The 25,427-nt window shown below is 43.3% G+C and overlaps 2 protein-coding genes across 8 annotated transcripts in view; one reads left to right on the plus strand and one right to left on the minus strand.

Annotated features, from left to right (window-relative positions):
• LOC126545470 (heat shock 70 kDa protein 12A-like) overlaps positions 1–1,275 on the plus strand; it is a 200,060-nt gene extending 198,785 nt beyond the window's left edge. For all 3 annotated transcript variants that reach the window (XM_050193347.2, XM_050193349.2, XM_050193350.2), the window contains one exon: positions 2–1,275. In XM_050193347.2, the coding sequence (XP_050049304.1) occupies positions 2–502 (501 nt within the window). In that variant the 3' untranslated portion in view covers positions 503–1,275. The remainder of the gene's footprint in view (position 1) is intronic.
• A 777-nt stretch (positions 1,276–2,052) lies between these two features.
• LOC126545483 (transmembrane protein 230) lies at positions 2,053–15,697 on the minus strand. Of its 5 annotated transcripts, XR_011892441.1 has the most exons (5): positions 15,189–15,492; positions 14,696–14,804; positions 14,515–14,637; positions 11,796–11,911; positions 5,814–5,899 (listed from the first exon to the last, which is right to left on the minus strand). XR_011892441.1 is itself a non-coding variant. In XM_055061267.2 (4 exons), coding segments are annotated over exons 1-4 (372 nt in total). In that variant the 5' UTR covers positions 15,534–15,697; the 3' UTR covers positions 2,053–2,317. The 5 variants fall into 5 exon arrangements, 4 of the variants coding, with proteins under 4 accessions (XP_054917242.1, XP_050049330.2, XP_050049328.2 ...); XM_055061267.2 differs by lacking the exons at positions 5,814–5,899; positions 11,796–11,911; positions 15,189–15,492 and adding exons at positions 2,053–2,455; positions 15,532–15,697; XM_050193373.3 differs by lacking the exons at positions 5,814–5,899; positions 11,796–11,911; positions 15,189–15,492 and adding exons at positions 2,053–2,455; positions 15,499–15,696.
• Between the last annotated feature and the right edge of the window lie 9,730 nt (positions 15,698–25,427).

Genomic DNA, 25,427 nt, shown 5'->3' on the forward strand with positions numbered 1-25,427 from the left:
GGGCGTGAGCCTAGCCATCCTGCGTGGCGCCGTGCTGTTCGGCCTGGACCCTATGGTGGTCAACGTGCGCCGGTCGCGGCTGACCTACGGCGTTGGGGTGCTCAACCGCTTCGTGCATGGCGTCCACCCGCCATCCAAGCTGGTTGTCAAGGATGGCATCGAGTGGTGCGCCGATGTGTTCGACGCCTTCGTGCTGGCCGACCAATCCGTGGGACAGGGCGATGCCGTGGTGCGCAGTTACACGCCCGCAAAGAGCGGCCAGACGCGCTCCATCATCCACGTGTACTGCAGCGAGCGCGACGATGTGCGCTTCATCACCGATCAAGGCGTCATTCGCTGCGGCACACTCGTGCTCGATCTCTCGGACACGAGGCACACACCACTGCGGCGGCGCGAGATACAGGCACGCATGGTCTTCGGCGAAACCGAGATCAAGGTCAGCGCCCTGGATGTCGCTACACAGATGTGCGTCCGGGCAGACATCGACTTCCTTAACCAGTGAAATGCACCGACCCACGCCAGCGGCAGCATCGTGTGCACAGACTGACGGTTCACATCTGCGAAACCAAAGCCGCTGCTTTTACTTCACCAAGAGCCACGATGGCAAAAAAAGTTTTTTTTGTGTTTCGCCATTGTGGATTAGAACATTGCCAATTCACGACTGCAGGAGCCGGCAATCATGGATGAAGGAAAAATATAGGAGGAAGCATTACGTCATGCAGACAGCCTTGGGCAAGTGAATGCTCCGTGAAGCCACAGTGGTGGCCCAAGAGGTGACCTCTTGCATCAAGATGATGGAGCAAGAATCGAGATTTGCTGAGACATTCTGTTCCCAGTAGCTATGCCAGTAGTTTTTATTTGGTGCGCATTTGTTCGGCTGCCCTGCCGTGGCTCTGCCTTCAGAGCAGGAACACTAAAACCGACCGCACAATTTGATGTGCAGTCATGTGTTGGGCCACCAGATTGGCGTCACACATTGCAGTATGCTCCCTCCTATCTTCTTCCTTTCTCCATGCCTGCAATAGCAGACATAAATAGACGGCATTTTGCAGGCAAGGGCCGAGTAGCTGCTTGGTAGGGTGCAACCTCAGTTCCATTCTAGCTCAAGCTAGTTTCTCAACATGGAAAGTGAGTGTCAGAAGAGCCTAACTTGTTGAGCACTCATGTCCAGCTAGTTTGGGCAGCTCACCAAGAGCAGGAGGCAATTATGAGAGAGCGCATGGTGCAATATCCTGTCACTGGATTTCAGTAAAGTAGCATTCTATTAGTGCACAAGACTGACAAGTAACATGACAAAATGTTAGCATCCAATGCTGCAGGACAAACTTATTTGGCACAATGGTGCAGCTTACTAGACTGAACAATTACTCAACACTTAATATGTGATAAAGAGCAAAATGAGTGCACACGGAAGTTTATTTTTAAGAACAAACACAAAAGTACTAAAAGCATGATCTGGCCAATAATCCGTAGCCTTCCACCAGAAACATAGGAAGTGCCACGTCACATATGAGGCAGATCTGTGAAAGTAAATCGTCATCCACCCAAAAGTAACCTGAAGCCCAAAAGAAAATTTTCTCCTGGTCTGCAGATTGGACCCAGCACCTTTCTGACTTATAGGTGGATGACAGTTTTTCCATTTGTGAAACTTCCTCAATCTTGCAGGCTCCCATTGAACTAATGCAATTATATATATATACCTGCATTGCAGTGAAAACATTCTCAATTGTACAGGGTACAGCCTACATTAATATGAAAATGTCTAGGGGACAACAGTGCTTTGGGATGCAATACAATGAGTGCTCCGTACTCATTGTACTGCTAGCAGTTTATGTCAGGTCCCAGTGAAATACGACTTGAGAAAATATCTCTACCATGCAGCTATGATACAGTAAAATACCACCATTTCGTGCTCTCATCTTTACTCTAATGTGCACCTGGCGTACACTTGGACAAAATGGACAATTAATTGTGCTAAGAAAACTTACAGAGAGCAAATTTACTTAGTCCCGTGCTGCAGTGCTTGCTTTGCAGAAGCTTATACAAACTGTATGGTAGACAGCAACATTTATTGCCTTTACAGTATGTTTATTCACAGCATTTCTTGTCAGAAGCCATGATAAGTCACATTCTTCATGACACAAATCATCCTCATTTCATGTTTCAACACCCTTAAGAACTGTACATAATGTCCACAAGATAAAAAAAAACTTTTGTCTTGCCACAGCGGCACATAATAGCGGATGACTACATGGTTCAAGTGTTATGACAAGAAACACACAAAATTTTTGGTCCAGTCAAAACAATGAAAGTGAACCTAATCAAAATCTGGGATGTCATCAAATGTATAGCCTGGATACTTCTTATAAGCATAGTATGCAATGCGTACATGATAAGCACCAGGGATGAACATAAGGGCTCCCAGAACAAGAACTGGCCAGCTGCTGTCATCATACTGAAAAGAAAAAAAGAAACATGTGCAAAAGCAACATGCAATACATTTAAGTACTGTTAGAAATTTTCACTGTAAAACACTTGGATCATTTCTCATGATTTTTCTGCATTGAAATGTATGTAAGAATAAATCTTATGCTGCTGAATAATAATCTATTGTTTCTATGCCTCCATACTTGGCTGTACTAGGCAGCTTTTGTACTTGAAACATGCAAGTAACATGAAATGCATGTAAAGAATGCGATATAATTTCAGCACAAGAGCAAGTAACACAGGTTTTTTGCAATGGAAATAGAAGTGGATATGCCGGTTTTTAAACCCTAAAAAACACAAGTGACACCACAAAGGGATACAGTATAACTTGAAATATTACATTTTTTACAGGGATAAAGCTCATTATTATTTTTCTGGCATCTCATATTCACCAAGAACAAACTTACTGCAATAGTTATAGAATTGCCAAAACTTGTAATGTACAAGAACTAAATGATTTGTCAGTCACATGCATTCAATATGCACATGAAATGACTGGCTCATGTGAATGCACATGCCAGTTGGCTCAGTGCAGTGGCTGAAGGTCACAATAACTACGTATCCTAAAGATAATTGTGCACCACTAAATCGGCCCTTCTGTACGTACTTCTCCATATTTGACACAGCTTAAGCCTAGTGCTCTACTGTTGCTTCTCTGAGAACACAGGGGATTCTTCACTCTCCTCTTATCCCAACGAATACTCAGTGCACTCAGCTTTTGGCAGCACCTTTATAGTGTGTCTGCATGTGTCAGAGGTGTGCAGTACTGTGATCACCACCTAGAGGTTCCATGACGAAACAGGCCTCCTGCTTCCCATGCAAAGCCGTGTTGCACTTAGCATGCATTTTGAACAAGTCACATTAAAAAATTAATAACTGTTGCATTCTTGATGAATTGTCGCTTCATATATCGTAACTACCGGGTTGAGAGAAAATAAAGAGAGAAAAAAAAAACAAAAGGGTTCTAATTTACCCAGTAATATAGAGTACACTGATAATGCCAAAGTTAGATTAATGTCACTTTGCAAGTATAAAAATTTAGGTGGCATACTTCATCCAGTTTGTGTAACATTTTTATTGGTGATGTGCTGTAACTTCATTATTTGTTGCTCATAGAGGCAACCTCTGCATGCTTCACTTATCGTGGAACGCAGAATTCAACCTTTTCTGGATAAAAAACAATAGGGAGGAAAGTCCTGATAACGCGATCACTCACACTGGTCCATAAAAAATGGCCCATAAAAAATGGCTTTGAAGGCTTCTCAGACGCCTTGCCTAGTCTGTCCATAGATGTCTCAGTCGGTACGCAAAAAAAGAATGAATAATTTTTATATGAGTACTGACAGACAAGGTTTGTGTAAAAATATTTCTTTGTTGGATAGCTGTCAACCCAGGAGCCTTAATTTTTCGAAAATGCAGGACATAGTTATGTTAACTTTATTGCTACCAGTTCGAAGCAGGCATCAAGTGCAGCACAGTTTTGGACGCCGAAAAGCAGACCTTTCATGTCACTGAAACCTGATGTAGTGGCTTCATGGTATTGGACACCACTGAAGCATACGCCTACACTGCCGAAAGGTGAGTCCACCAGTACTGGATGGGACAAGAGAGGAAAGTGGGTTCACCTGCATTTCCAACAGAAGTACAGAATTGGAATGGGAAACCTGGTAGCCTTTGGTGACTTGATCATTGTATAGCCTTCAACCACCACACTGGGCTGACTGGCACGTCATTTAGTTGTTTGTGATACCATGTGATGACCACTTTCAGTGACAAGGATAGTCTCCTTTTTTCAAGTGTACATTTTGAACTAGGTCACATAAAATGTTCTGTAATTAATTACTCATGGTGCATTGTACTAATTGAGGTTTCGTACCATAATTCAACAACTACCTAAAAAGCATCGAGATCAAGACACAAACATTTCATATCAGTACTTCAGTACTGCTTTAACCTAGTGTAACGTGCCCACGAGCCGAGAGGTTGGGAGTACTGTGCAGCATTTTCGAGCAGCATTTTCAAGTACTCCCACCTGTAGTACTTTTCAAAATTATTCTGCCAGTAGCTGTTCTCTGCAACAAAACAGCTTGGTTTGGGTTTTTGTCTTGTTATAATAAGGAAAGCCTCCGCAGAATTTTCTTCTTTCCATTGGTTCTCAATCTTCCAAGGTGATGGGCTGTCTGGCTGCACAACTGAAACTGATGCACTTCTAGCACAAGATTTTGAAGGTGTTGCTTGTGACAAATAATTTCTATCACTAGATTTGATGTCAAGAGGGCAGTTCTGACTTTGAGAGGTACACTACAGAATAAGGGTAAATTAAGCAATACATATTAACATATTAAGCTTCACAAATGGCAAAAAGCTCCAGTAGGAAGCTTGGCAAGGCAGAAAATATGCGCAAAAATGAAATCCTGGTAGAAATGCTGCCTGCACAGGCTTGTCAAGACGTCATGGCTTTCAACATTTGCATGGACTATATTTAACTGTTCTTCATTGAAGGACTATACTGCAAGCTCAACCTAGACAGTAATAACTTATCTGGCCCCAAAATGACCTAAATGCAAGATTTTGACAAGAAACTCGGAAGGGACAAAATGCTTGTTCTCCATTTCTGCAATTATTCACCAACATACTTCTAATTTTAACAGAATGAATAAAAACAATTTTCAATAAATAATTTACTATATCCTTAACTGGTTTTCAAGTGGGTTGCAAAAGTGAATCTACATACCTTTCACTGCTCGTTTCCCACCATTCTTTATGTATAAAGGCCCCCACATGTTTGACCTAGTTTTTACCATTGCGGGTTATGTAATTGGCATTCATGGCAAACACACTCTGTCCGCAACCTGAAAAACTAATGTTCCGGAGGTGTGCAGACAGTACACCAACCTCACCTCCCTAAGAAAATAAAGGTGCACAGCTTTGATGGCTGGTAGACGAGAATTCAGAAATCTACCAAGAATCTCCAAATTAATAAAATAGTGGGTTGTTTGTTATAGAATGTCCCTATCTTGCCAAAACCTTTATAAACACGTCTTTGCATGCACTCTCATCTGCTGTTATTTTTACTTCGGTATGTTAAGAAAGGTGAAAATATTTTTCCAGTGTTTCCAAAATTTCTGAAAGAAAACACTGTTTTTCTCATGGCTTCAAAATTTCCTGAAATTTTACATCACTACACTTATTCATCACTACAAAGGAAGAGATAATAATTTTGTGTCAGAAGTTCAACAATAAAAGCAAACATTTGTGTATCTGTGAAAAGAAACTATGCATAAGAGAGGTTGCTGTTAAATTTTCAGCTTTATAATCAAGACATGAAGGCTGTAAAAATAATTTATTCTACATATTCCTTTATGAAAGCCAGCAAACTTCCTACAATAATGCTCCAGTTCCTTTAACGCACCTAAAATAAAGAAAAGAGTTGTCATGTTTGGCATTGAACCATGCATCTGTAGCTATGATGGCATGTTGTCATGGAAGTTCTGCTAACTTTCAAATTTTGGAGAGATGGTATGTCAGAAAGAACTAGATATAATGAAAAGGCCAGGTGCTTGAGCAAGTATAGGTTTTAACTCGGCCAATATCTGCTGCGGAGTGGTGGTCACACGCACTGAAGCATTATACTGAGTGCCATGCCACACATGATAATACCGCTGATGCACTAGACGTCAGTAGGGCATCAGTGGCCAACAACACAGGCAAATAAATTTTCAAGGAAGTAGAAGTAACATTCCAGTAATCTGTAAACTTGAGCAGGTAATACAAGAAGAGCAGGGCCAACCAATTCACAGAAACATTTGTTTTTGTCAAAGGCAGCGGCAGTCATTCTTGGTAAGGTTTAAAGAGGGGCAAGTAGGCCTAGTGTTGGAGGAAGTGTAAATCGTGCTAATGAAAAGACAGATTCAGAACAGCTCTCCTGTCCTACAGGCTCAAATTCTAGAGCTTCTTCCCTCTTACTATTGTGACTTACATGAATAATAATCTGTCCCTGCTGCAGTTTTCTCTCTCAAGGCAGGGAGCCTGAGCATCAACAACTCCCAACTTGGCAAGAATGTAATCTAGTCTAAACATCTCTATGGCAAGAAGCATTCTCCAGCCATCTAGTTCACCAGTTCCATCTACACTTTGTCTGAACACCTAACCATGTCGTCCAATCTGGGCCTCATCCCCTTGGTTATAAGAGGCTGTTAAAACCCTACCAAAAATGACTGCTGCTGCCTTTGACAAAGACAACTCCAGTACTTCAAACATTGGCACCAGGCTGAGGTGTCCTGTTTTCCACTGTTCTATATTTCCTGGACACATTTGAGACACAGACATGGTAAGCTGCATCAATGAATAAACCTAGAAGCAGAATTAACTATCATAGGTAAGATATGTGTGAAAACACACATTGAACAAAGAAAAAGACAACGAACAGATGGTTGTGGTATGTTTTAAAGTATTCTTACAAGGTCAGGCATGCACCAACTAGGCCCTTGGTAAGTTCTTTTAAATCAAGTTATCATTAAGTATGGAACTCGGTGCATAACGCACAAACGTGGGAAAAGATGGACAAAGGCTCACAGCATGCCAAATGCCAGAAAGGGACCTGTGAAAATATACCTCTTACAATGCATGCACAGGAAACTGCTTGCTGCTGAGCAACAAGTAGCATACACTATACACGTTGCAACAAAGCAGTCAGGAATAAAATCTTCAAGTGTACTGCAAGTGGGTAAGAGACTGCTGCTTTTCAATTAACCTGACTTGAAAACTACGAAGTATGGACTTAGTCTGTTTAAGTTACTCGCTCAAAATATTGTGCCCGCTGGCTAACCTTGATGGTCAGTTCAACTGACCACCGCGCACAGGCTTGCCTTTGGAGGTCATAAGTGCCAGTGCCAGAAAGGTGCTGCAGAAATGGGGCTGAGACATAAAATTAATCACTAAGCATGCAAGTTGAACCTTAATTAACATTTGGCATGACTTCAAAAATGGCAGCAACCTGGCCGCTTTATCTTTTCCATGCCAGGAAAACCCACATGCACCGACAGAAAGTTGGGCTGCAAACAAAGTAGGAGAATGCCTTTGTCAACTGTTCAAAGAGATGTCTGCCTTCCAGTGTCTTGCAGCAAGGTGTTCACTTGCCAGATGAAATGGTGTCTTAATGACTGACTTGGACAGCATGCAAAAAAGTCAGCATTGATGCTTATAATAAATCACACTTTATACATGTTGCTGGTTGCAGTTGTGACCCATTATTTCAAGACTTAATAATTCCTGGCAACAGAACAGCATGTTAAGCTCTTGAGGCACATGTAATAAATATGCAAGGCATCGGTAGCATTGTTTTGTCTGCAAATAACCTAATGATCATCCATGACTGCTTGGTTGTACGTGTAGTGTGTGCTTCTTTTTGGCATGTGCTTACTGGATTCCTGCAGAGCCATTGTACAGGGCATGTATTCATGGTTTCCTCTCTGTCAATAAACAGTGTAACTGAGCGCCTTTGTGTCCTCTCTCCAGTGATCATGTGTTTCGCAATCAGTCAAATACTAATGATGTTTCACCAACATGCCCAAGAAATTCTCTTGACTAAAAATTACTATACAACCAAAAATTATTGCTCCACATGTTTGCCTAGTTGGTGCTCCTTCTCTGCAACAATACTGCATTTCTACGCTGATCTTTCTCTCAGTGCTCCTGGAATAGTGAGGTACTTCCAGCTAGGTTGTGTTAATGAAGACCACTTGAAGCTCATCAAAGTATCCCTGTCGAAAGCAGAGCTACATCCAAGCTGCCCATTGGACCTACCAGAGGTGGATTTATGATCTACATCATTATAGCCTTCCGTTGGACTGTACTGGACACAACGGGCTCTATGTGTAATATAACATGCACCACCTATTTTATGCTGCAGGTCAAACTATCAAAAAAAGAAAGAAAGAGAGCAGGCACATTACATTTATATTCTACCATCATGACAGCTACTATCTATGCTAAAGTCTCAGTTAAAGCAGAAAGTTATTCCTTTTGTAATTTACTTATAAACTTCGTAGTTCCAGTTGAAAGTTTAATCCATCCTAACAACATGTCAAGAAGTCATTTTATAAGTAGCATAAATATTCATCTTAAGAAATGCTAAACCTCTCTTCATTGCCCTGAGAAAATCTAGAAAGCAAAGTTGTTCTGCAATACATCATTGACACATAGTCAACAGTTGTCAGTACAGTCATCGTTTTCTCATTGAAAACCAAAAGCCATTTTTGTCTGCCCATTCAGACAGTCTCTTTATGCTTAGCTGTATCTTTGTTGCGCAAGTGTTAATGTTAGAAGAGCTGCAAGCAATTTGTAGGTCATCCACATATATGGAATGCTCGACAGAACCAGGTATTTGTGACAGAATTCATTTTAACTACAAAGAGGATTGTACTTAAAATACAACCCTGTGGTACATCATTGTCCTGGATAAAAATATGCGAGAGAGTTGTGCCAATGTGTGCAATGTGTGCAAAATGTGTGCAATTGTGCAAAGCTGTGGTCTGAGAGAAAGCCAGGCAAGCAGTTACACATTCTGCCTTTTATTCCCATGTCAATTAAGTCGCATAGAATTCCAAATCTCCAGAGAGTGTCGTAAATCTTTTCTAAAACGAAGAAGGCTAGATACTGTTGTTTATGCATAAATGCCTCTCATACGGTGTTTTCTAGCAGGACTAAATGGTCTAATGTTGATTGTGTCTTTCCAAAACCACACTGGCTGGTATCTAACAGGTTATGGTATTCAAGGATGAACACTGACACTTATAATGCTTTCAAATGACTTTGCGAGACAACTTGTCAGGGCTATTGGACGGTAGCTATTAGGCAGAATATGTGGTTTCCCTGTTTTCAAGAAAGGGACGACTACAGCCCTCTTCCATGCTTGGGGTACTGTGTCTGTAACCTACACCTTGTTAAAGAACTTGAGTAAAGCATTTGCTGCAGATTAAAATAAGTGTTGAAGCATTGTTATCTATAGTCGGGTACAACGTTAAAAAAAAGGTGCTGTTTTCTTGTGCGTACTAAGTGCGTTCCATAGTTCTATAGTAAATAGGCTGTTATAGTCTTCTTTCATTCCTCCTCTAGCAGGTAAATACTGTTTTTCTGCTATGCTCTTGCAAAAAAAAAAGGTGGTATTGTAGTCAAGGAGCCTGACACTTGGAAACAATGTTCCCCTAAAATGTCTGCCTGATCCTGGAGGGTCGTTTGAATACCAGGAGGAATGAAGAGAGAAAGTGTGTAGGCTGTGTAGTCGCCGTTCACCCTTCCAAGATTTTCTTGATCTATGCTGAACTGTTTATAGAAGAAATGAAATTTTCAGAGGAGGATTTTTCTGCATTTCTACAGATGTAACATGCTTGAACTCGTGCATGCTTGAAGTTTACTAAGTTTACTGCTATTCACTATTAATACTATTAGCACTAATAGTACTATTACTACTATTCATACTATCAATCAGATGATAGAGAAATGTGCGGAATATAACCAACCCTTATATATAGCTTTCATTGATTACAAGAAAGTGTTTGATTCAGTCGAAACCTCAGCAGTCATGGAGGCATTACGGAATCGGGGTGTAGACGAGCCGTATGTAAAAATACTGAAAGATATCTATAGCGGCTCCACAGCCACCGTAGTCCTCCATAAGGAAAGCAACAAAATCCCAATAAAGAAAGGCATCAGGCAGGGAGATACAATCTCTCCAATGCTATTCACAGCGTGTTTACAGGAGGTATTCAGAGACCTGGGGTGGGAAGAATTGGGGATAAGAGTTAATGGAGAATACCTTAGTAACTTGCGATTTGCTGATGATATTGCCTTGCTTAGTAACTCAGGGGACCAATTGCAATGCATGCTCACTCACCTGGAGAGGCAAAGCAGAAGGGTGGGTCTAAAAATTAATCTGCAGAAAACTAAAGTAATGTTTAACAGTCTCGGAAGAACAGCAGTTTACAATAGGTAGCGAGGCACTGGAAGTGGTAAAGGAATACATCTACTTAAGACAGGTAGTGACCGCGGATCCGGATCATGAGACTGAAATAATCAGAAGAATAAGAATGGGCTGGGGTGCGTTTGGCAGGCCTTCTCAGATCATGAACAGCAGGTTGCCATTATCCCTCAAGAGAAAAGTGTATAACAGCTGCATCTTACCAGTACTCACGTACGGGGAAGAAACCTGGAGGCTTACTAAAAGGGTTCTACTTAAATTGAGGACGACGCAACGAGCTATGGAAAGAAGAATGATAGGTGTAACGTTAAGAGATAAGAAAAGAGCAGATTGGGTGAGGGAACAAACGCGAGTTAATGACATCTTAGTTGAAATCAAGAAAAAGAAATGGGCATGGGCAGGACATGTAATGAGGAGGGAAGATAACGGATGGTCATTAAGGGTTACGAACTGGATTCCAAGGGAAGGGAAGTGTAGCAGGGGACGGGAGAAAGTTAGGTGGGCGAATGAGATTAAGAAATTTGCAGGGACAACATGGCCACAATTAGTACATGACCAGGGTAGTTGGAGAGGTATGGGAGGGGCCTTTGCCCTGCAGAGGGCGTAACCAGGCTGATGATGATGATGAAGTTTACTACATTGGGTACCTCCTGAAGGTGGCTCAAGCATTGCTTTACTTCTTTTTTTGCTGTACAGCACTCTTCTATCTGCCACGGTTTTCAATTTTCTCAAGCTAACCCTCACTTTTGGGGCATTGACATAATGCTGCTTGAACAAGGCAGATAATGTCTCGTTAATTTCCTCTATGTTAAGACTTCCTTCATACTATTCTTTTTCTAACACAGCATATGTTATATATAGTCACCAGTTTGCCAGGTGCAATTTTAACTGCCGTGATTTAGTAGGTGCTGAGATTGCTTGTACGAGATGTATAAGGCATGGCAGACGATCGCTACCGTACGAATTGTCATGCACAGTCGTCATCAATATGAAAGGGAACAGCGAAATTTTTTCAGATGCCCACAGGGGCTAAACACACGTGCCCTCGATAAAATTGTTCAGTTATACTAAAAGTTCTAGAAGAGTTATGTAAGAAGTTCGTAGATTTGAACCTAAGCGTCTTGAGCTATCACCATATAAAAAAAAAATTTTGCTGTTCCCTTTCATATTGATGACGACTGTACTTTCCAATTTATATGGACGTCGAAATCTGAAGAACACAGAAGTAAATCAATGCAACTCATTTTCCTTGTGCTTGGTGCACAGTACACTGGATTATTTGTATTGAAAATACAAATGTTATTTGGTAGAATAAAATCTTCCAGTTTACCCTCTAGAGTTTGTTGACATACTTCCCCGGAAGGAACTATGTGCATTAAAATTGCCCACCAACATAAAAGGTTCCAGAAGTTGTTAAACGAGCTCCTCCAGGTCTCTGACAAATACCTGTGAATGAGGCAGGAGGTATATGGAGCAAACAGTTACAGTCTTAAAAAATACCACACTAACTGAAACTGCTTTGATACATGTATTTAAAAGGATTTCTTGCACTGTGATGCCTGAATGCTTAACAATTACAACACCACCTGTGAGACGACCGGTGGTGTCACGGTCTCGGTGAACAACCTTGTATTGTTTCAGAAAGTTTTGGAGCCCCGATTTGTCTGTTGAACACATGGAGCTAAAGGAGAGTACTGACTCAAAATGTCTTTTATATCACCTAAGTTACGTATTTGTCCACGACAGTTCCAATGAACAAATAAAAGCCATCTTTTTTACACTTTCTTTTTTTTAAGTGTTAGAAACTTTACTCTTGCTTTCTGATAAGCTAAAATGAGAAATAGGTGACAGTAGATTTATATTTTGCTTTTGCATTGCTTGAAAGATACAAATTGAAGGCATATTTAGTTACGTTCCCTTCACGGGAGCAGCAACTCGCTGGTGACCTGCTTTCCCTCTGCCAGGGGATAAAGTAGGATGTTTTGGGGCAGATGTCCCCAGTGTACTGGGTGTTGTGTCCATTGCTTCATCAGAAACCTTGGACACTAAAGGCACTCATTCAAGCTGGTTGCTTGAAGGTGCCGTATTCTTTCACAGTGCACTGTCCATAGGGAAGCGCACCGCAAGGACAGGAGATGCCGCAACAGATCCTACAATAGAACCTGTCTGAGGCACCTTGGTTGGCTTTGAGGGCCTTGCTTTGATAGCAGAGGCCTTTTGAGCAGTCGGTGGCTGCTTGCGGGGGCCAAGAGGCAAGGCCAGATCAGCGAAGCTGTACTAGCAGCCCGTAGACACAAGATGCTACGCTGCCCCACCACCCCTCCCCCTCCCCGGCGAGCTGCATCAGCGTAACCTAAGCTGGAAAACATGGCATGTTTTCAGCGTTCTTCTGGAAATGTTAGACTTTGACTTTTCATTGCATTATTGCCTTTTCTTTTTGGAAGCTTCAAAAGATCGCGACTATACTGTGCAGGGGTCCACTGTGATTGAGGCATTTCATAAATATTTTGTCACGGTTCTCAGATAGATGGGTGATAACTTTCTGCACATTTCACATAAGTCAATTTTCCTCTGCAGGACTATGAGCCATGCCCATACCACTGACATTCAAAGCATCTTCTTGGGGGCATATATTGGGGACATATGCTCTCACGAGAGAACTTAACACATGCCACATTTACTCTTTCTGGAAGACTGCTGCGGTTGAACGCGACGACTATGTGCCTGCATTTTACCGGTTCATTTGCTCTTCAGATGGTGATTCTTCAAACAGCACTGGCACCTTGGTTTCGGAGATTTTCTCGATTATCAGCATCTGCATCGTTCATCAATTGTTTTTCCAAGGTTACCCCTTGTACGCTATTCAGGCTACGGTGTGGTGTGACTGTCACGCTTTGCTCAGCTATTTCTTTTTGTTTCTGGAGATCTTCACTCTGTGCTTTTGTTTGTACTTTGATCAAAAGGTCACCAGATGCAAGATTCTTTGCCTTGTATTCTTTGCCAATTGCCGTTTCTATAGGCTTCACAATCGTGAAGACAGATTTCAATGTTAGAGCTTATTTGTTGTCAGCTGAATGTGTAACTAGGAACTCTGAAAAGGTTTCACAAAATTTTTCTCTACTGAGAACTTTGGTGCAGCCTCTCTTCAGAGACAGATTATTTTTCTTTGAGGATAGAAATGCCATACGTCATGTACGAACTGAGGGCTCCAGATATACCGGCTGAGGCTCACCCTCATGCAAGTTCACCCTTGTCAAAAAAGTGAGGCATTCTTATTGAACGACTAGAAATTATTGAGCAGAAGCTATCTGCTTCATGCATTCTCTCAGGAATGGGTACTTATATGCATCAACAACCACGGCTCTTCTACAGAAGAATCCTTCCCACTTATCTCAGTGTTTCTCCTTCAGGACTTCAATTGTTACCTTTTATATTTGAAAAGAAAGGAATATTCAACACTTTCAAATAGAGCATTCTTTAACGAATACAAATCATATACTAAAGACCACTTGATTCATATTCCAAATTTTAAATATTCACACAGACCAACACATGATAGAGATGGAAAACAATAAATAAAAGAACACAGAAGGAACAAAGGGAATCTTTCCTGCCCTGCATTCATAATTAATGGGATGCAGCCTGAACTTTAGACAGTTTTAGCAAATTTTGTGATGTCCCACTGCTTTCGAAACAACAAAGTACACTGTACCAATTAGTTCAAAAAAACCAGCAAAACTATGGTCTTTGCTCAAAGTATAACTTGTGTCAGGGGCTCCAGAAGTTTACTTTAAGTGTAGCGGCAGGATCCAGGTCTCAATTCACCTACACTAACTTTTTTTTCATTGTGAAACCAAGGCTTAATTTACTATATTAGAGGGGTTCGGCCCTCAGGGCTGTACGGGCACTGCCCTCCACCCACACCCTGTACAATGAAACCTGTGGGGGCACTTGCCTACACTGCCCCCCCCCCCCCCCCCCCCCCCCGGTTCCAGAGCCCCTAACTTGTGTAGATTTAGCAGTCACACTTTACTGTTACTGTTACTTACTTTTGGGTCGAAAAATCCAGCAAAAATGAATGATGCCAAGACAATCAGTGCAGATCCACCAATGAATAGGCAAGTTGCAAGTGCAATGGCTTTCTTGGGAATCCTCGACAGAGTTTTCTGAAACTATTGTTTTGAGATTTGAGTAAAAATGCTTTTTACAATACAGCATGAACTGACAGACCTGGATATCTACGAAGCCATCATCAGTCCGCTGCATGCGCTGGTATTTGACATTGCTGAAGTGCTTCTTCTCATTGTCATACATAGCAGCAGCATCCTTGCGACCCATCCTAAAAAGAGAGCAATGGCGAGAATTCAGTCAGACGTTTCGCAAGCAACTTGGCAAGACATTAATTTATAGCATCTCCACCAAACACCTTGGAAAGCTTAACACAACGTAAGCATACCTCTCAAGGCACAGTACGGTCTTTTATTTTTGTGCATTACATTTTTGATACATCCCCATCCCCAAGAAAAAAAAATAAGCAACATGCGTCTGGTCTCATTGGTGTTATACTGTTGAAGTCACGTCATTCACTGCAGGGCACCTTACTTATTGCAATGGGGATATTTATGCATATATACTTTTTTTGAAAGAGCTTACATTTTTGTCTCATAATTTTCTAAAAAACGTAGCAAGATCAGAAAGAGACAAATTGTTGACAAAAACTGACCCATGCAGACTCAGCGTTGGCACGACGGCGAGTGATATGCACGTCAGACAGCGATGTGACAGCCAGCAGAACAGCGTTGGCATGCAAGAAAACAAGTGCGCCGCGTAGCTATGTTCAGCGCAGGTGTTCACTGTCTGGGCCGGCCTAGGAAGTAGCTTAACATTGCCACGAGAACAAACAAAGGGAAAACGCACTTACGCCATCGAAAACATGAGCTCTGTTTATTTCATATTTGTGCTCAACAAATGACAGCAGCACATGCGCATGCAAACGAAACTGAAGCAGGACAAAATTTACAAGAATGTATTACTTAATTGCTCCTACGACGGCACAAGTTCCTCACATAGATATTGGTCAGGTGGAGGTTGTATAATAAGGAGAAAGACGGTCTGCTAAAAGCACCACGGATACCACTTTTCACTTCATTAACACTCCTTGATTGATTAAGCACTGCAAGCTGCAAATTGCAGCTGTAGCTGCTGGCCATCTGCTGGCTAAATATGGCTACTTGAGGCTATGGTTGAACTAGAGTCTAGCCCACCGTGGTCTTATGGTGGCTAGAAGTCGATTCATGCTGCCACCACAGTGCCATGGTGGCGCTGCGGTCAGCATTGCGATGCATTGGAGGTAGGGGCCATAGAAACTCTATGGTAGGGGCGGTAAGGGGTCGACACTCGACAATTGATTATGCGTTAATATCACATAGGATGTACGACAGATTAGGAGCCATGATTATAGATGAACAGGGCTCCAGAAGTATAGGTAGTGACCACAAACGTATCAAGTTGAGTTTTAAGAGGGAAACTAAAGCACGAACGACGCGTGAGGAAATGCCAGATGTGATTTTTTACTCAGAAGACCAAGTGGAAACAGCGGCCAAACAAATTGAAGAGGAGATATCAGAGGGTACTGAAGCTGATTGGACTTACCCAAAGTTAATGAGACTATTTGAGCGCGAGCTAGGTAAGGCGCGAGTCAGGAAAAGAATGCAACGAATACGAAAACTCAAGAGCTGGTGGGATGAAGAGGTATTAAGAGGAAGCTTTAGCTCGGGTGCTCTTACCTAAATGCATGTAAAAGGAGAATTCGTTTTTCTCGGCAACCACTGCACCAAATTTGACGGGGTTTGCTGCACTTAAAAGAAAAACTTAAAATCTAGTGACTGTTGGTTTCGAATTCTTGAATTAGGTCGTCAATTTTTTATTAAAAATTGGTGAAAATTGAAAATTTTCAAGAAACGAAACTATCAAGTTTACAACTCTGTAACTCAACCACTAAAAATGATAATACAATTCTGTGAATTGCATCTAATAGTACATCTAAAGCGGACAAAATTGATATGTTACACATGAATATAAAAAACTTTAATCCTAGGGAAATACAACTTTTGCATAACCGTTGTAACCAGCGTAACAAATTCACGTAAGATGTAAAATGACATATTGCATTTGTCCGCTTTGAATGATCTAATGGATGCCGTTTACAAAACCGCGATATCAGGGGCGCTATTCTGGACATTCCGCCATTTTCTTCGATGCATGACGTAGGCGCGACGCAAACAAAATGGCGCTGGTGGCCCAGTTTTGCTTACGTAACGTGACGCCAACTTGACGTTTCGCCTAAGAAACTGAAATGAAGGCACTGAATGTAGCGTTATCAGTAAAGCAAAACAGTTTTCCTCCGCAGTAAAAATAAAGCAGCCATCTCAAAGCATATGATTATTCCGTCGAAAACGCTTCTCGCTTCCGTCGTCTGCTGCGTACAAGCCGTCGTCTGCTTCAATAGCTAGGATGCGTGTCCCCGGAAAATGGAATGAGTCATCGCATGTTGGCGCCAACGCGCTTGTTTTCTTGCTTGAGACAACATACACGACCTACCAGTGGTGATGCGCGCACGTTCGGCCACGTTATCGCTATTTCGTGAAACGCAAGTGACTCAGCCCGACTCGGCTGGCTGAGAAATGGCCGAATATCACCGATAGCGTTGCGCGCGCCAGAGATATCCACTAGCGCGACGCAAGCGCCGGCGCTGCCATCTCTTGTTCATTTCGCTGGTGCGGGAGGAAACTTCAAGGCGCCGCCTTGCGTACATTTCTTTTTATAAATTAGAAAGAGGCCGTTGTCATAACTTTTGATTGTGCGAAAAGGCATTAATCTTGATTACAATACAAATGCAGCAGTGAAAAGTGGACAACATTTCCAAAAGTTTGCTATGTTCAACCAATATTATTTCGTATAAACTCGTTCTTTTAAAAAATGATGGCCCCAAACACAAATGCCAACACTACCCGAGAGCGATGCAAATACTATGAGCACGCGTTATGAACAAAATATTTTCGTGGCGCAAAACGGCGGGGAAAATGTGGCGATACGCATTCCTCTCGGCTGTCATTGCATATGGCTGCTCATTAGCATAATTCGCGCGGCTCGTCGCAGCAAAAATTATGGCGGAAAATCTCCGCAATGGCGGTCCAGCGCAACGTCACGCATCGTCAAAATGACGTTTACGAAACAGCCCTTCCTGTGACGCTCCTCACGAGATATTCCTTCAGCCAATCAGCAAGCTGGCATGGCGCATATCTTGGATCGCCAGCACATATTTGCGCAATTGCAGATGCATTGCACTGGCTTCTGCACGCTACCGCTCACATTCTTTTTGAAGCGCTAACATCACAATATATCTACCAAGGACCAAAAAATGTATTAGTGCATAAAATTTGCAGCTCCACGTCACGTTTCGTCATCTTGATGAAAACGCAAAATGACATTTCGCAAAACTTCCGTTTCCCGGCACAAATTTCAAGGCACGTGAGCTCGCCACAGCCAATCAGAGAGTCAACATGGCGGATAATGGCGGCCGTGAAGCCGCCATGCGTGTCGAGAATAACACCCCAGTTCTTGATGCAGAGCTATGAATGGACGTCAGACTCTGGAGTTTTGCGAGACGCGTAGCGCCGCCTGCCGTTGCGAAGAGGCAGTAATTGAGTAGTGGGAAGCCCGACTCCCTTGCTAAGTTGCCTATGCAGCTAGCAACTGCCAAACAACGATTTAACTAGATTTTGGTCCATATTGCGAGTGTTTTGCGCATTTAACACCCAGACAGAGAGCTATGAATTTCTACGCTAGTCGGACGCGCCGCTGAACTGCCATAAAGCGCTTGCTGGCTCACTCTTCAGACTGATGGCGGAAACGACGGCAACCGCGATAGCTCCGCGCGCTAAGAAGAAAGGCCGCAATAGACGTTACTGTTGTGTTGTAAATTGCCATGAACGTGAAGGACGGAATAACAACGTTCAGTTTTACCGATTTCTATCGCGATCGTATTAAGGGGAATGGCGAGAGCGCTGGATACGGGCCGTTCAACCTGTTGGGTAATCGGATTACTTGCATTCCCCACAACACAGTGTCTCGCATGAGAAAGTGCGACAATTTTTTTCTTCTGTATTTGTGTTGCGTAGCCCTGACGGAGGACAATGGTAGCCAAGCGAAAACTCAAGAATCTGCAGCCGCCACTTCGTTAGTAACAGAAACAACAACGTTGCGAACCATCCTGCTTATGTGCCATCGATATCTCCACCTTTTAACAGACGTCCGCCTCCGCTTGACTCAACAAGTGCAACGGAGAGAATTGGCAGGTCAGCTTAACCAAGCATTTTGGTTCGTTTATGAATTCAAAATCCTGTTCTAGAGCATCGTTGTATCGCGAGCTCATTTCCACTTTCGGTATTTTGTAAGTCCTGCGCCGATACAGCAAGCACGCTTCGCAATGTGCTGAGCCTGCTCGACTGTGTTTTTCAAATATTCAATGTGAACCAATTTGAAATGCTTAGATTTTTATGCTGATATACAGACAAACCTGATGCTCTCTGTATTTGCGAGTTGCAGCACGCCGAAATAACACTTGAGCTTTATTTTATATTGTACACGCACTTCGCCCTGCTGAGCTTCCTTTCCGAAGCGTGGATGGGCAGAAGAAGCTTTCCAGGTCCTTGATTTTTACGAAACCGGGCCTCAACACAAACGAAAGAGAAGGGTCCATTGTGGCCTATGCACCTTCGGTTGCGGACAGCTCTCCTTGCACTACTCAGTTAGCGCCAAGGCTGCGATGGGGGCGCTGGTGGCGGGTTTTTCCGCAGCGCCGCCTGGGCAGAGTCTGAGGTCTATTTGTAAACTTCGTGCCTCTATTTTTTTCAAACGGTCAAATATTTGAAAATCGTTTTAAGAAAATTCAAGCCCTAAATCGAAATTCCGCTTCCAACAGTCACTAGAATTTAACTTTGTCTTTCTAATGCAACAAATTCCATCAAAATCGGTCCAGGGGTTATCTCATCAAAACGTTTTTGCGTTTTTACATGTATTTGAATAGGCCGCGTCGGAGTTGCGCCCGAGCTAAAGCTTCCTCTTAAGATCGAAGGCCATATATAAAGAAACGTCAGGAAGCCTCCAGGGAACACAGGTATTCCAAAAGTAAGGGAGAACCTGGAGCAGAAGTAGAGAGGAAGTGGGTAAACTACATAAAATGCAGAAGGGAAGCATCCTACACTCTAAGAACAGTTTACACCCTTTGGCTTGCCCCTTCTGCCACACAAAAATAATCGTCATCTGCCTTGATGCGTTTCCTTTCTTTATCGCTGCGAGCCCGGAACTTTCCAGTAACGAACGGCACGCGCGTTATCAGCATCGAACGGTTTACACCCTTTGGAGTGCCTCTTCTGATAACGCGCGTGCCGTTCGTCACTGGAAAGTTCCGGGCTTGCAGCGATAAAGAAAGGAAACGCATCAAGGCAGATGACGATTATTTTTGTGTGGCAGAAGGGGCAAGCCAAAGGGTGTAAACTGTTCTTAGAGTGTATTTGATCAACGAGAAAATCAAGACAAAAGGGTCCCAATGGCTGTCAGAAATAAGCAATAAAAAGATAAACAGGCAGCTAGGAAATTCTGGCAGCATCTGAACTCCTTGGGTAATAGGACAAGCCTAGAGCAGAGGTATATATGTAGTAACAGCTCAAGGTACTCGGTTAGAAAGAGAGGAGGAAAAATTTACAGAACAGAGAAATGGTACATGCAGTATGTCGGAGAGGGATAGCCCGGTCAATCCACTGCTTTCTCTTGGACAAAGAGAGTGGGAAAGGGCCGAGAAGAGGATACCAAGTAGCACATTGGCAGGCCCCGATGGTATTCCAATTATGTTAATAAAGAAATTGGGCCCGAAATCTACAAAAGCATTAAGGGAGGTGGTGAGCAAAATGCTAATGGATGGTAAAGTACCTGACGAATGGAGGCTAAGTAGGATGAGAATAATATATAAGGGAAGGGACAAAGCTGACATAAATAACTACCGGCCTATAACAGTGACTTCAGTGCACGGTTTACAGGGTGGTTATGAAGAATATAAAGGACAGACTGCAGGCAGGGGTAGAGAACGAGGGGGTGCTTAGAGATCTACAAAATGGGTTCCGGAAGCATAGGAGGCTAGAAGACAATCTGTTCTCACTATCACAGTGCATTGAAATATTTGAAAAGTAACACAGACCCCTATGGCTGCCTTTTTTTGAATATCAATTAAGGGAGCCTATGACAGTGTACTTCAAGAGGGCTTGTGGGGCATTCTGGAAACTTTAGGAGTGCAAGATGGAGTAACCAATTTCTTAAAAGATATCTATAAATGTAACCGGGTGAGTATACAATGGGAAAAGCAGGTTTCGGAGCCTGTAATGATTCGGCGGGGCTTCGGTAGGGGTGCCCATTGTCACCTCTGATGTTTATGCTGTACCTATAAGGTTTAGAGGCCAAAATACAGCAAAGCGGACCCCGCTTCAACCTATCATTTTTCAAACAAGGAATTGATTGAACAGTCATTACCAGAACTGATGTACGCGGATGATATTGTATTAATGGCTGACAATACAGAAGATCTGCAGGGATTGATGGACATATGTGGTACAGAAGGAGACAGATTAGGCTTGAAGTTTAGCAAAGAAAAATCAGCAGTCATGATTTTTAATAACATTTGCGGCGAGCATAAGATACAGGAGGCCACGCTGGAGATAGTCGATAAATACAAGTACCTTGGGGTGTGTATAAATAATGGCATTGAGTATCTGACAGAGTACGAATAATATCTAATGACTAAAGGTAACAGAAGTGCAGCGATTATGAAGAGTAGGGCAGTGTGGAACTACAATAGGTACGAGGTAGTACGAGGGATGTGGAAGGGGGTAATGGTTCCAGGCCTGACTTTTGCCAATGCAGTTCTATGTATGAGAGCAGAGACCCGGCAACAGTTGGAAACTACTGGCAACGTGGTGTGTGTAGGCTCGCTCTGGGAGCACTTGGCAAGACACCAAATCTTGGGGTGCAGGGGGATCTGGGATGGTCTTCTTTCGAGGGCAGAGAGGCTAATAGCAAGGTAGCATTTGAGGAGCGATTGAGAAAAATGGGGGAAATGCGGTGGGCTAGGAAGATTTCCAGTTACTTATACACAAGGAATGTTGACACAAGTTGGAGGAAGCGAGCTAGAAAATTGACAAGCAAATACTTGGGCAGCAGTGGGGGGACAGGTAAGGAATCATCCGTGAAGAAAAATGTTAAGGAGAAAGAGAGGGGTATGTGGAAAACAGAGATGCAAACCAAATCAGCATTAGAGACATACATGACGTTTAAGCAAGAAATAGCCAAAGAAAATATTTACGATAACTCTAAGGGAAGCTCATTGTTGTTTGAGGCCAGGACAGGTGTACTGCGGACTAAAACGTACCGAGCCAGATACCAGGAGCACGGCCGCTCGATCCATCTTTCCATCCATCCATCCATCCATCCATCCATCCAGCTTTGCATCGAACGGCCGTGCCAGGAGATAGATTTGTTGTGCGGGGGGTGTGGAGAGGAGGAGGAAACGGCTGAACACCTTATATACATACTTGCTTGTAAACAACTTCACCCTGCAGTTGAATGTAACGGGGAACTATTCAAAGCTTTGGGTTTTAAAGACAGTGAAAGTAAAATAGACTTTGAACAGGTAGAAATAACTAAACGGAGGCTATCTGATTAGTGGATAATATCAACGCAAAAGTAAAGGAGTAAATACATAGGTATGCGTGCATATACACTCTAAGAACAGTTTACACCCTTTGGCGTGCCCCTTCTGCCACACAACAATAATCATCATCTGCCTTTATGCGTTTCCTTTCTTTATCGCTGCGAGCCCAGAACTTTCCAGTAACGAACGGCACGCGCGTTATCAGAAGGGGCACTCCAAAGGGTGTAAGCTGTTCTATGCTGATAACGCGCGTGCCGTTCGTTACTGGAAAGTTCCGGGCTCGCAGCGATAAAGAAAGGAAACGCATTAAGGCAGATGACGATTATCGTTGTGTGGCACACTCTTAGGCAAAGTTACACCCTTTGGCTTGCCCCTTCTGCCACGCAACAATAATCGTTATCTGCCTTGATGCGTTTCCTTTCTTTAACGCTGCGAGCCCGGTACTTTCCCGTAACGAACGGTACGCGCGTTATCAGCATAGAACAGTTTACACCCTTTGGAGTGCCCCTGCTGATAACGCGCGTGGCGTTCGTAACTGGAAAGTTCCGGGCTCGCAGCGTTAAAGAAAGGAAACGCATCAAGGCAGATAACGATTATTGTTGTGTGGCAGAAGGGGCAAGCCAAAGGGTGTAACTTTGCCTACACTCTAAAAACAGTTTGCACCCTTTGGGGTGTATATTTGTCCCACAACAATAATCGTCATCTGCCTTGCTTGCGTTTCCTTTCTTGAAAACACGGCGCTCGCTACTTTCCTGCCGAGAATGGTGCGTCACACTGATATATAACGCGCATGCCGTTCGTGACTGGGAAGTACCGGGCTCGCAGCGTTAAAGAAAGGAAACGCGGGCAAGACAGATGACGATTATCGTTGTGGGACAAATAAACACCCCAAAGGGTGCAACTGTTTTTAGAGTGTAAGAGTGCAGAAGGGGCACGCCAAAGGGTGTAAACTGTTCTTAGAGTGTACTACCATTCAAGGCTAGGTGGCGCGCGCCACCGCCGCCCGATTCAAAGGGTTGAGCTTCAATCATCCATCCATTTATCCAACCGATGTCTCTTCTACGACCTACTGAACTGCAGACCTGCACAGATCGCCCTGCGCCAGCACGCCTTGTCTAGTTCGCCTCTTTTGCCGCTAGGGTCAAAGCTTACGAGCAGAGTGGCGCTAGTTATAACCTGTTCCTTGTCGTCTGCTTCTGCGATCTGTTCAGCGCTCGTGCTGCCATTTCGGCAGGCACAAAGCGCTTGTATTAGCGGTAAATGAATAAATTCACAAATATAAAAAGAAAACAGAAATTTGCGAATGCTTTGCGTTTGAATAGTAAAACTAGAGGAGGAGAGCGGTGCAAGAAATGTAAACAACGAGCATAGGTGGCAGCTGCAATGCTAGATCGACGGCATACATTTCCCTTTCCTAGCCTCCGTAAGAGACTGAAAAAAATTGTTTTAAAAGATTCATAGGATGATCAAGCTTTATTGAGTTTATTACAGATAGCCTAATGTCGTAGATGACATTTGGATTTACTTTTGTGTGCCGTAGTGAAAGGCAGATGATCTGGTAAAAGTATTCACGAGTAAGTCCTCCGCCCGATATGTGCAATAGGTTGATCGAGTCTGTTTCAAGAAAAGGTGAGCATATCTTGTTTTTAATGTCGTTGGATGTCTAACCAAGTATATAAAGCTTGCAAAGCGATCCCAGTGCTTTAAAACGTGCTGCACTGCAGGCCTTAAATTGTGGCACGGAACTCTTTTCAAACTGTAAAGCTAGCCTTTCTGCGTGGTACGGCGGCAGCATAACGGTGGTGCGAAAGATACGTACGCAGTGAAGCTGTGTGCGTAATTCTCTTTTTGAACTCACAACGCATTCATGGACAACTTTTAAGAGTTAAAATGCACTCTAAAAGATGTTTACACCCTTTGGGGTGTATATCTGCCCCACATGCACACTCTAAGAAAAGTTTACACCCTTTGGAGTGCCCCTTCTGCCACAGAACGATAATCGTCATCTGCCTTGATGCGTTTCCTTTCTTTAACGCTGCGAGCCCGGTACTTTCTAGTAACGAACGGCATGCGCGTTATCAGCCTGATAGCGTTCCCGACAGGAAAGTAGCGGGCACGGCGTTTTCAAGAAAGGAAACACATCAAGGCAGATGAGATTATCGTTGTGTGGCAGAAGGGGCACGCCAAAGGGTGTAAACTGTTCTTAGAGTGCAACAATAATCGTCATTTGCCTTGCTTGCGTTTCCTTTCTTGAAAACGCCACGCCCGCTACGTTCCTAGCTGTCGGCAATGCTATGTCATGCTGATAACGCGCATGCCGTTCGTTACTGGGAAGTACCGGGCTCGCAGCGTTAAAGAAAGCAAGTGCGGACAAGACAGGTGACGATTATCGTCGTGGGACAAGATACACTCTTAGAAAAATTTACACCCTTTGGGGCTTATCTTATCCCACAACGATAATCGTCATCTGCCTTGCCCGCGTTTCCTTTCTTTAACGCTGCGAGCCCGGTACTTCCCAGTCACGAACTGCATGCGCGTTATCAGTGTGACGCAGCATTCTCAACAGGAAAGTAGCGAGCGCCGAGTTTTCAAGAAAGGAAACGCAAGCAAGGCAGATGACGATTATCGTTGTGGGACAAATATACACCCCACAGGGTGCAACCATTTTAAAAGTGTAAGCCCCAGAGGGTGTAAATTTTTCTAAGAGTGTAAGAAAAGTGTACACCCTTTGAGTCTTATCTTGCAACACAACAATAAACGTCATCTGTCTTGTCCGCATTTCCTTTCTTTAACGCTGCGAGCCCGGTACTTCCCCGTCACGCATAGAGTTTCCTACACCGTCACGAACGGCATGCGCGGTGACGCAGCATTCTCGACAGGAAAGTAGCGAGCGCCGAGTTTTCAAGAAAGGAGACGCAAGCAAGGCAGATGACGATTATCCTTGTGGGACAAATATACACCCCAAAGGGTGCAACCGTTTTAAGAGTACACTCTAAAAACAGTTTGCACCCTTTGGGGTGTATATTTGTCCCACAACAATAATCGTAAAAAAACAGTTTGCACCCTTTGGGGTGTATATTTGTCCCACAACAATAATCGTAATCTGCCTTGCTTGCGTTTCCTTTCTTGAAAACTCGGCGCTGGCTACTTTCCTGTCGAGAATGCTGCGTCACACTGATAACGCGCATGCCGTTCGTGACT

This window comes from Dermacentor andersoni, chromosome 1, assembly GCF_023375885.2.
Source record: "Dermacentor andersoni chromosome 1, qqDerAnde1_hic_scaffold, whole genome shotgun sequence".
NCBI lineage: Eukaryota > Metazoa > Arthropoda > Arachnida > Ixodida > Ixodidae > Dermacentor > Dermacentor andersoni.

Coding starts and splice junctions, on each gene's coding strand:
- LOC126545483 (XM_050193371.3), bottom strand. CDS start 15,271: ATGCCAACGCTGTTCTGCTGGCTGTCACATCGCTGTCTGACGTGCATA. Junction 14,805..15,188: donor CCAACGCTGAGTCTGCATGG/GTCAGTTTTTGT, acceptor CTCTCTTTTTAG/GATGGGTCGCAAGGATGCTG. Junction 14,638..14,695: donor ATGGCTTCGTAGATATCCAG/GTCTGTCAGTTC, acceptor TCAAAACAATAG/TTTCAGAAAACTCTGTCGAG.